Genomic DNA, 12,008 nt, shown 5'->3' with positions numbered 1-12,008 from the left:
GCATGGGCTGTATGCACAGCAAGCTGCCCGGGCATGCCAGGGTGAAACCCACAAAGGGACAGACAAGTTAACAGACTGGAATATGTGCTTGAGAGATATTCAGCTCCACTGACCACAGGCTCCTGGCAGAAACTGAGAAGGAAAGGGTGGCATGCCATCAGCCAAGCTAGCAGTAGGCTGCCATGACCAGAGCAAGGGCAGGAGGAAGGCTGTGTGGGCAGTAGGTATCTGTTATCTTTGCTGATTCTGCCTCAGTAGCAAAGAAAGGAAGCAGCTCTAATAGGAGGTGGGGTGCCCTCTAGTGATCATGCTTTGGTTGCCATCCTACTCAAGCTTTTACATCCCTTGGCATTCTCTGAGTTGCTGGAACATTTTCTAGGGTATCCCACAGTAAGAAATACATCTTACGTGGCTTCCTAGTGTGCATGTGTGTACACATACGGTCAAAACAAGCCTCATAAGTACTTATCCTCGTAACATGCAATATACTATTGTATTTTCTATTTTATTCTAAATGTTGGTCATAACCTACTAAATTGATTCATGGCCCAATAAATGGATAATGACCTGCAGTTTGAGACCCTGTTGAGAAGAAAGCCCTCTGCCCTAATTGTTACCTTTGAGACTGCATCACCCACCCATCTCACTCCCACGTCACTCATGCAGCACGTCCGCCAGGGCCAGCAAAGGTTTGGGAAACCTGCTCTGTGAATCATCTGCTTGTCTGTCATCAGGCATTGTCTGTCATCCCTGTGGTCAGGGAGGAGGGTGATGGATGAAGAGAGAGGATCATATGTTAGGATATCTTTTATCCTGAATGCAGGAAAATTGGGAGAACCAAGTACAGCTTTCAGAGTCTCTCTCGTCCTACATTATTTCTTCATCTCGTTTATGGTATTTGCCTTGGACAAGGATGAAAGCAGGCCTGAGTGACCCTGGCCTGTCTGCTCTGGGCCTCTGCTTCCCTGTTATCGAGTGGGTGGCTGCACGAGCTGGCTCCTTGAGCAGCTTCTTGCACTGATGTTCCCTGTTTCTATTCGTCCCAGGGTGAGGGTGGGGGCCTGGAAACCAGTAGTTGGAAAAGCAAAAAGAAGGAGGTGTTAGGCAAGGAGGAGGACAGAGAGGGGGCTGGGGCCAGGGAGAAAAAGAAACACCAAAGTGACAAAGCATGCCCCCGGTGGCAGCAGGTGCTGCAGCCCACGTTCTTCTGCACCTTCCCTGAGAAGAGCACGGGAGGCTGCAGGCAGGAAGCTGCTTACCAGAGCAAGCCCACCTCTTTCTGTCAGTGGGCTCCATAAAATGCTACCTCTGAGTCCTTTAAAATGTACAGCCTTTTCAAGCCATCAGAACCCAGAGTCCATCTGGTTCCATCTCCTTCCATTTAGAGAAGGGAAACTGGGGTCTCAGGAAGAAAGCGCTCACCGTGAGTCACACAGTCACAGTGCTGAAGCTGAAACCATGATGGACCCCACCACAGTCATACCACCTTCCCGGCCCTCGGGGGCCACAGAGACCTCCAGCTAGACGGAGCCCCCCACTGCTCAGGGCTGGTGGCATTCAGCTCCTGGAAGAACATGGATTGTTTCAGCATTTTGAAAAGAAGCCACACTTAGTGGGAGATCTTCCTCATTAATGCCGGCACAGGAGGGCAAGCCTTTGTTTTGGAACTAGGTTTCCTCTTTGTCAGAACTGGAGAGTGGAGCTGGTTGGGCTCTGAGGCACCTGAGATTGTATAAGCCCCTGGCTGAGCTGAGCCTGGGATCCCACAGAGAGAGCACTAAGTTGCTGTCAGGGTCTAGTTCTGGCTCCAACCCTGCCTCTGAGGAACTGCCTGGGCCTCTGTGTCCCCATCAGTGAAGTGCAGGGACTGCAATCTGCCAATATGTTCTAAGGATCAGTAATTGAGACAGTGTTAAAAACCTCCCCTGGGTGCCTGTTCTTGTGCCTCAAGGATGGGCCAGAGGCTTCTCTAGTCATGCACTGGCACTGAGAAGGCAGGACCCAGTGGTGCTGGTACCTTGGCCCCGTGGCAGTAGCTCTGCTGGCGTGGGCTAGGAGAGTGGTTGATTTGTGTTTCCACTCACCCTCTCTATAGCAGGAGGTCTCTTCCCTACAGCTGCTCCAGGGAAACTGCTGTAGCCCTATTGTCTTCTCCCTGTCCACTTGCTTGGCCCTGGCCCCTGCGGCCCTCCCTCTACTCACAAAATCTGCTGGGGCCTCTGTCACGGCCTCTGCGATTAAAGGATTCTCCATGCATCTGGATTTGGCTACATGACTCCAAGACTGTGGACCCCAGGATGTGAGACCCTGTGTGTTGATAGCTAAATGTCTGTGTTCTCATTTGTGGCATTTCAGGGACACTACATCAACCTCGCTAACGCCTGAGGACACTGAAGGCATGCCCGTGGGGCAGGATGCGGAAATCTGCCTGCTGAAGTCTGGAGAACTAATGTAAGTGGCAGCTGCTGCCTGGGCCCTCCCAGGTTTGGCGTTGGAGGAGCACTGGCCTCTCCAGTGCCAGCACTGGGGACCGCCCCGGGGGCTCTGACTTGGAACCAGTGGGGCTTCAGTTTATTCTTTTTCTTCAGGTGTAGCTTGTATACATTAAGATTCAAGGAAGTATACAGTGCCTGAATTTTGATGATGATACGGTGTAATCACTACCACAGTTAAGATACAGAACAGGTCCCTCACCCTGGAAAGTTCCCCGTGCCCCTTTATAATTATTCCACCCACATCCCATGTTCTTTTTTCAAAATAACTGTGTTAATTTTCTTATTGTATGAGCAAAACACTTTCATTGTAAAAAATTAGGAAAATAGAGATAAGCAAAACATTTTGGTAGATAGCCTTCCAGTCTTTTTTATACACATACATACATATAATTTTTTAACACAACCAAATATTCTAAATCTTATTTTGTAGTCTCTTAAAATTTGCTATAGCATGAGTATTTTTCCCTATCGAGTTCTCTAGTGTTATGTCCACTGGCTGCATAATTGTCATTGAATAGATTCAGTCATTCATTCACAGATATTTATTCATTAGCTGTGATGTACCAGGTACTGTTTTAAGTGCTTAGAGTATGTCAGTAAGCAAAACCAACAAAGACCCACCCCTAACCCTCATCAAGCTTACATTCCAGCAAGGGTTGACAGACGATAAACTGTACACATAATTAAGTAAGTCAATATTGTATCAGTGTTACAAGGTGGTGCTTGCTATGGAAAAAGGTAAAGTAGGATAACAGGGAAGGGGAATTTGCCATTTTAAATAGAGTGACACTGAGAAGATAAGACTTGAAGGAGGTGAAGGGTTGCCAGGCATGTATCTGAGGGAATAGCATGTCAGGCAGAGGGAACAGGCAGCACAAAGGCCCTGAGAGGGGATGGTGCCTGGCATGTTCAGGAACTGAGAAAGGGCCAGTGTGCCTGCAGCAGAGAGAACCAGGAGGCGGAGTCAGAGTGGGAATGAGGGTCCCAGCACACAGGGCCTTGTTGGCCATTGTAAGGACTTTGACTTTGAATCTGAGGGAAATGGGACCCCCCAAATGAGATTTGTAGCATTAAGAGGGATTCAGTCTAATTTACATATGAAAAAGGATCATTCTGGTTGCCATGTGGAGAATAGATGATGGAGGGGCAAGAGCAGAAGAGGGGAGAACAGTTGGGAGGGTATTAGAGGAATCCTTGTTCCTTGGACCAAGTGTTGGCAGAGAGGACAAGGGCAAATTCTGGGCCGATTTTGAAGGTGGTGCAGACAGAACTTCCTGAAGGGTTAGATGTGATTGTGAGAGAATAGATAACCCATTCCAGCAGTTCTCAGGTAACCCTGGACCACACTCGGACACTATGTTGAATTATGGGGTAGACCGAGCAGGAAGAATTAAGTAGCCCCCTCACAAGCTGTTGATGCTGGGGAGTATGAAGTGTCAGGGCCACCCTTTCTGGAGAGCACCTTGGCTGCAGGATGTACCAAAAGTTCAAGAATTGCGTTTTCTCTATGATGCAATAAGCCTAAGTCTGGGAAATAATGACTAGATGTGCAAAGATAAAGCTACCAAAATGTCCCTTGCATGCTACTCACAGCAGTGACAATTAGAAATAGTAAAAGAGAACTTGAATGGTTGTGAATGGCTGTTGAATTTTGTCAGATCTTTTTTCTGTGTCAGTTGATAAGATGATAGGCGTTTTCTTCCTTAGCTTGTTGATATGATGGATTTCTTTGATTGACTTTCAAATATTGAACCAACCTGCATACCTGGGGTAAATCCCACTGGCTGTGGTGTATAATTCTTTTCACACACTGCTGAATTTGGCAAAACGTCTAAAGGATGTTTTGCCAGATACAGAATTCACAGGTGACAGTTCTTTTCTTTCAGCATTTGAAATACGTGTGCCGCTACCTCCCTCTGGCCTCCGTGGTTTTAAATGAGAAGTCCCCTGTCATTCAAATTGCTATTCTCCCATAGATAATGTTATTTCTCTCTACCTGCTTTCAAGTTTTTTCTTTGTCTTTTTTAATTTTTTTTTTTTACTTTTTAATTTTTTATTCTTTTATTATACTTTAAGTTCTAGGGTACATGTGCAGAATGTGCAGGTTTGATACATAGGTATACACATGCCGTGGTGGTTTGCTGCATCCATCACCCCGTCATCTACATTAGGTATTTCTCCTAATGCTATCTTAACTCCCCACTCCCTTCCAACCCTCCCCTAGCCCCCCAGTGTGTGATGTTCCCCTCCCTGTGTCCATGTGTTCTCATTGTTTAACACCCACTTATGAGTGAGAACATGCGGTGTTTGGTTTTCTGTTCTTGTGTCAGTTTGCTGAGAATGATGGTTTCCAGCTTTATCCATGTCCCTGCAAAGGACATTTGGGCAAAGAGTTCATGACTAAAACACCAAAAGCAATGGCAACAGAAGTCAAAATAGACAAATGGGATCTAATTAAACTTAAGAGCTTCTGCACAGCAAAAGAAACTATCATTAGAGTGAACCAGCAACCAACAGATTGGGAAAAAAATTTTGCAATCTACCCATCTGACAAAGGGCTGACATCTAGAATCTACAAAGAACTTAAATAAATTTACAAGAGAAAAACTTCATCAAAAAGTGGGTGAAGAATATGAACAGACACTTCTTAAAAGAAGACATTTATGTAGCCAACAAACATATGAAAAAATGTTCATCATCACTGGTCATTAGAGAAATGCAAATTGAAACCACATTGAGATACCATCTCATGCCAGTTAAAATGGCGATCATTAAAAAATCAGGAGACAACATGCTGGAGAGGATGTGGAGAAATAGAAACACTTTTACACTGTGGGTGGGAGTGCAAATTAGTTCAACCATTGTGGAAGACACTGTGGCGATTCCTCAGGATCTAGAAAGAGAAATACCCTTTGACCTGGCAATCCCATTACTGGGTATAATAAATCCAAAGGATTATAAATCATTCTGTTATAAAGACACATGCACATGTATGTTTTTTGTCCTTTGTTCTTGGAAGCTTAATTATGATGGGGCTTGGTGTGAATTTCTTTGGGTTTTTCCTATTTGGGGTACACTCAGCTCTTGAATCTCTAGGCTTACTCCTGTTGCCATATTTGGAAAATATTTTTGAATATTTTGAATAGTTTTTCAGATGCACTCTATTTTTCCTCTCCATTTGGGGCTCCAGTGATACAAATGTGAGATCTTTCGTCCTTGTCTCGCAGGTCTCTTGAGACTCTGTTCTTTTTCCTGGCACCCCACCTCCCAATTCTCTTTTTCCTGTGTTGTTCGGATTGAGGAATTTCTGTTTTTCTCTCTTCAAGTATAACTGTCATCTTCATTCAGCTATTGAGTGTCCAGTGATTTTTTTTTTTTTTTGGTTATTATAATTATTTAGTTCTAAAATTTCCATTTGGTTCTTTTTTATATCTTCTGTTTCTTTGGTGTGGTTTTTCTACTTTTTTTATTGTTTCAAGAACATTTAAAATTGTTGTTGAGGCATTTTATGATGGCTGCTTTAAAAGCCTTGACAGATAACTCCAGCATCTGATTGATGTCAGTCTCGGCTTCTGTTGATTGTCTTTCCTCATGTACGCTGTGATTTTCCTGGCTCTTAGGATAACGAGTGTTTTCGTGTGATATGTAGGCGAGGGGCTCAGAGACTCTAAGCTGTTGTGATTTTCCTCGCGTTCTGGGGGTCCTTAGTCACTCCGCCTTCCTTCTCCTGCCCTTCACTTCTACTGCAACTGCTGAATTATTATTTTCGGGTTTTTTAGTGGCAGTTAATGGGAAAGAACAGGGAGATGTTTGAAATCAGGTGTAATAAAACTTTTTAAAAAACCTTCCCTCAAGTAAAGGGATGAGGAAAGTTAGGAGACTTAGAATAATTAGAACACATCCCACCTGATTTTGGTAAGCAAAAAAAAAAAAAAAAAGAAATTAAAAAAAGGAATAATTAGAACACACAGATCCAAGGCAGGTCCTTTTCACATTTGTGACATGAGCCTTATAGACAATAGGTGTCTTAAGATTACATTATATTTGAGCAAAGCCTTGATTTGTGTTTGTTAAGCTCTCTTTGGAGAGGCTGAGTATTGTCCTTGTCACTGAATAGATGATGTCTAGAATACACGATTGGGGCACAATCCAGATACCTGGGTGCCAGGGGAAAATTCTGGAGCATAAAATTGTAAAATGCTCTAGCATCAATGGGGCATAATACCAAGTAAATGACTTTTTTTGTGGTAATATGGTAAGATTTCCACATTATGAGAAAGGTGTCTTTTCCAGAATGGACCCCCATACCTACCCTCAGATTCTTGAAAATTGTAAATATTGGTCAAGGGCTCTTAATCAGAAATAAAACCTAACACACAGAGACGTATTGTGTTGAACTGAATTCTCATAAAGGTGAGTATTGGAGCTGTTCTTTAAAGATTCTGGTTTTTACATCGTTTCTTGCCCTTCTCGTTAGCTTTGGGGAGTCTGTCCATTCATCTCCACAGCTTTGGAGGCAGATGAGCCCTCAGCACCACCACTTGCTGTGCAGTCTTGGGCAAGTTTCCCAACCTCTTTGAACTTTAGTTCCCACCCCTGTGTTAAAGGGGACAGTAATACATTTTCTCCACAAAGGCAGTTGGTATGGCAGAAAGATGACGGCTTTGGCTCAGACCTGTGTGAGCCTGGATTGAATTTCTTCATCTGTTTGCATCTTAGTTTCCTCTTTTGTAGAATGGCAACAGTGATGCCTTCCTGACGGAGCCAGTGCAGTAACACATGAAATTGTTCAGCATAGGGCATGGCCTATGGTGGCTGCCACCTTCCCATTTCACAGTTGAGAAACTGAGGCTCACTCAGAGTGAGTGTGACTCACCCAAGGCCACACCGCTCCTAAGTTGCAACTGTGCCCTGGAGGCCCTGTCTCCTTGATTGTGAGCTAACCTAGCTGCCTCAGGAGTTGCACAGTGTATGAGGGGTACCACTCTGCCTGGAAGGGGCCCCGGGGAGCTTGCTCCCCGGGTTCATCTTGTAATCTAGTCCTTGCAGCAGTCATGAGGCAGGCCTGATTGTCCCTGTTTGGCAGACGAGGAAACTGAGGCTTATGAAAGGGTACGCCCTGCAGCAGGGATGCAGTTTGGCCACTCACCTCACATTCTTCACGTCATACTCTGGGTCCAGCACAGAGGAACTCAGTCAGTGAACCCTGTAAACTTCTTGAAGAAGCTTTTATCTACCCAGGGAGAGTAAGAACAAGCTTCTCTTCCCAAAACCATCGTATCACTTCCGCCACCCCTGCATTATAAAGAATATGGGATGTTGGCATTTGAGGAAAGGTCAGGGTGCCCGTGTGGGATCTTACAATGGATGCGAGATGCAGCTGAGAAGAGGGACTATATCTAAAGGGCGGAGGCTTGTGCTTGAGGTGAAAAGGGTGAGGCAGGGAATTGGAAGGAGAAATGGCAGAAAACAGACGGCTGAGCAGCAGGGCACCTCCAAGAGAGCAGCAGAAAGCTGCACCTCGGCACTTGCTTCCTGTCCACGAGGGACGTGGAGCCGGTCAAGCCATCCTCAATTCCTTAGTTCCCATGGGCTTTCAGCTCCACACAGGCAAGGATGTCATCTCTATTTTTTACTGCTGTGTCCTCAGTGCCTAGAACTATGCCAGGCGTGTAGTAAGCGCTCAGGAAACATTTGTTGGAGTGAGCTGCCTGTCCCATACTTAAGCATGTTGGCCAGGGTTATCCGGGGCTTGTCCTCTCAAGAGCCTCCAAAGTCTCCAGCCACCTCTGAGCCACAGACGACCTGGCCAGTAGACACAAACACTTTGCCCAGTCAATCAGGTCCTTCTCTGTATTTTTAATTTTAGGATCAAAGTACCCCTCACAGTGGAAGAGATCGCCAGCTTCGGGGAGGGCAGCAGGGAGCTGTTTGTGAGGTCCAGTACCTACAGCCTCATCCCCATCACTGTGGCCGAAGCAGGCCTCACCATCAGCTGGGTCTTCTCCTCCGACCCCAAGAGCATCTCCTTCAGCGTGGTCTTCCAGGAGGCCGAGGACACACCACTGGATGAGTGTAAGGTATGGCTGGGCTCCCTGCCGGTGGGTTCCTTCACACATCTGGGTACTTGGGCAGGCCTTTTCCAAAGCAGGGCAGTGGCCATCCTACTCTCTGCTGGGCAGGCCTCACCTGGAATGTTCTGGGCCGTGTCATGCAGAGAAGGTAGAGCACCTGGGCCTTGTCCAGTTTGGGGAGAAAAAGACCCAGAGGTTCTGGAGAGCTGTTTTCAAATGTTTGAAGGTCACACTGTCAGACACAGGTAGTCTGCCCTTGGGATAGACGGGTAGGTGAAAGAGGAGTACAGACATAAGACTCAATGTAAGGATCATTTTCTAATAGAACTGTGCAAAGCAGGAATGGGTCACCACCTCTCTTCCTCTGGTTTTTCGCTTAGGGTGTTCAGCATCTCACCTGGAAGGGTATCAGCAGAGACAACCCCACTGTCACTTGGGTGGTCGAGCTTGAAATCTTGGTGGCAGGTATCAATTCATAAATTCCTAAGACATTCTAGGCATGGAATGTTGACAGTGCCAGGACTGTAGTTCTCAACCTTGGCTGCAAATTAGAAACACCTAGAGAGCTTTTAAAAACTTCACTCCTGAGGCCACACCCTGACCACTAAGTCAGAGTCTCCAGGGGTGGGATCCAGGCATCTCCAAGTGATTCCAATGAGCGGCCCAAGTTGAAAACCACTGGTGTAGATTAGGGGGTTGAAGCCAGAGTAGAAAGGATGGAATCCAGACCACAGGGACAGAGGTTGGGCAGGGCTCCATGGGTGGCTGATTCAGTATGAGTCAAGGAGGAGGGAGGCCCATGCCTGGGGTCTGAATTCCATGCCTGCATCTCTACAGAGAAAGGCTGTAGAGGAATATTGGAAGGAGAGCCAGTTTGGATGGAAACACAAGTTTCCACTTGAATTATTCTGAGTGGAAGGAATGGTAAAAGCGGTTGGGCCTGCTGGACTGGAGCTGAAAGAGAAGCCTAGCCTGGGAATACGACTGCAGAAATCTCCATTTTGCAAGAATTGCAAGGATCAAGATAGAGAAAAGCAAGCAGAAGTCATGTGAAACAAGAGATCTGTGAAGTCTTTGCAGAACATCTGTTAGTCCCTTGTGTGTTTGGTCTACTGGGTGCCCTCAGGGGGCTTGAGGCTGAGGGATGAGGAAGGCCCAGAGCAGGAGAACCCAGCTAGGAGGCACAGTGGGCCACACAGCAGTTCCTTCTCTGGTGCTGGCATCCCATAGAGGAACACGTACCCGTTTGGGCTTGCTCTCCTGCCATCCTGCCCTGTTGGAATCTGCTCATTGCAAGGATCACTTTTGTCATTTCTCTGCTTTTCAGACTCACTCTCGAAATGTAACTCTACTCCCTTGGGTTGGCCTTGCTTATTGGAGTCTTGTGTTCTCTCATTTAAAACTGCTCTGCCCATCTTATCCTTTTGGGACTTACAGCCAGCTCCCCATACCTACCTCCGGAGCCCTTCCTTCTTGAACGATTCTGAGCCTCCATCCAGGAGGTCCTGGCACAGCCAGCATGCCTATCAGCTCCACACTGACAAACGGCAGCGCTGCCAAGAGCTGCCCTTGCCTCTCACCCTCACGTTCCTCAGCCCTGCTGTGCCCCCAGCCCTGAGTCCACCCAGATCAGACACCGTGAGTGTTTGTGTAGGGAGGGAAGGGACAAAATCAGGGATCCAGGCCTTTGCTGTTCTGCCTGCCCACGTGTGGCTGGGCTGTGGGCCTCTCCCCTTGCTCAGTCCCTACCCACCGATTCTTCAGCAGCCTGGGGTTCCTGTGTAGGTCTACCAAGAAACAGGAGCTTGGGCACCTACTGAGCCTTCCTCATCTCTAGCTTCCAGGGGGCCCCACTGCCTTTCCCCACAGTGACGCCAGGGGGCAGAAGGGGCCCCTGCACAGGGTGCTCAGGTGCTTCTCTGCATTCACAGGCCACTGTCACTAGCCACAGATGGGGTGGCTGTTATCTCTGCCTGAGGTCCCCCAAAGAAACCAAGGCCAGTGAAGCCTGTTTCCAGACATGTGCCCTCAATATCTATCCCAGGGACTCTCCAGGTGCTCTCCTGACCAGCCTGGGGCTTATAGGAAATGACAGGTGCAGTGCAAATTGCAGCTCTCAGACTTCATGATTATGGAGATACAGACACAAGGAACTGTGCTGTGTATTTGTAAACTATTGATAACCATTTATTGAATGTCTGCTGTATACTGGACTCTGTAGGCCCCGCAGGGGATAGAGAGAGATGAAGGAAGTGAGACACCATCTCAAAAAAAAAAAGGAAAAAAATATTGGTTGGTTGGTTGGCTCTGCCTTATCTCTTAGCATATTTTCAGTTTTAAAATGAGGCCTGTATCTTAGCTTGTAAGCAGATTGAAGAGCCTGCCCTTGTGGGGAAGAAGTGAGCCATTCAAAGGCCTCCCCCACCAATCCTGGCCCTGTCCAGCACATACCATTTGTACAGATTTTCTCTCTGACAGTGAGGCCCTTCAAAAATGATCTGAAAAAAAGTCAATATCAATGTCTCCTGGGACTAATTTCTCATTCTCAGGGAAGGCAGGTAGTGAACAGGAGGCCGAGGCTCAGGCGTGGGAAGATGAAAGGGTTCTGGGGTGCATGGACCAGCCAGGGCACAGCTAGCAGAGAGGCCTGAGTGGAGCCAGGGGTGTTGAGCCTAGAGGAGAGTGGGCCTAGCAGCTTTGTGCCTGGAAGGTTGTCATCTGGAAGGAGGACTCAGCCTGTCCTGTGAGAACCAAGGGCAGCACCAGGACCAATAGGAGACAACCGGACAGATGGATCTTACCTAAACTAAGCTTCACATCTGAAACCAGAAAGGGGCCTCTCCTTTATAGTCCATGGAATGTTCTAGCATCTTCTGTGTTCAAGACTAGGGGATCACTCCTTAAGTGTGCTGACCAGGTCATGATTCTGGATGAAATTTACAGCCACGAGTAATCAACAGCCTCAGGGTGTGGGATGGCACTGGCCACTACTGGGGGCTGGTCCCAGCTCCAGCCCTGCTTGGCTATGACCTCAGGCAACACACTCAGCCTCTGATGGTTTTGCGTATCTGCTTTCCCTCCCAGGTCCTCATTCCTACGACCCGATGCAACTCCCACAAGGAGAACATCCAGGGCCAGCTCAAGGTTCGCACGCCTGGTATCTACATGCTCATCTTTGACAACACCTTCTCAAGGTAGGGCCACCTCAGGCACCAGCTCCGTGTCTCCAGGCCTCTCTGCCACCTCTTCTCAAGAGCAGAGGTGGACACTCAAAACCAATTATTTGTCGATGACTTATTATTCATCATTCGTTGATTGTTGACCCCTCCCGTGGTGTTGCAGTGTTTGTTAAGAGGTTTTGTTGCACACAGGCTCATGCTTGCAGAGTCTTGCCATGTCACTGCTGAGGGGCAGAGGAGTGACACTCCTGAGTCGCACA

At 47.3% G+C, this 12,008-nt stretch overlaps 1 protein-coding gene across 2 annotated transcripts in view; it reads left to right on the top strand.

Moving 5' to 3' along the window:
• The window catches only part of FYCO1 (FYVE and coiled-coil domain autophagy adaptor 1), a 77,991-nt gene that overhangs the window by 59,896 nt on the left and 6,087 nt on the right, over positions 1-12,008 (top strand). For both annotated transcript variants that reach the window (XM_012470778.2, XM_012470779.2), the window contains exons 15-17: positions 2,356-2,451; positions 8,365-8,575; positions 11,654-11,763. In XM_012470778.2, the coding sequence (XP_012326201.2) occupies positions 2,356-2,451; positions 8,365-8,575; positions 11,654-11,763 (417 nt within the window). The remainder of the gene's footprint in view (positions 1-2,355; positions 2,452-8,364; positions 8,576-11,653; positions 11,764-12,008) is intronic.

This window comes from Aotus nancymaae, unplaced genomic scaffold (assembly GCF_030222135.1).
Source record: "Aotus nancymaae isolate 86718 unplaced genomic scaffold, 86718_ANA_hifiasm-v0.15.2.pri h1tg000067l, whole genome shotgun sequence".
NCBI lineage: Eukaryota > Metazoa > Chordata > Mammalia > Primates > Aotidae > Aotus > Aotus nancymaae.
Note: the sequence above shows the minus strand (reverse complement) of the source record. Positions and strands in the feature narration are given on the sequence as shown.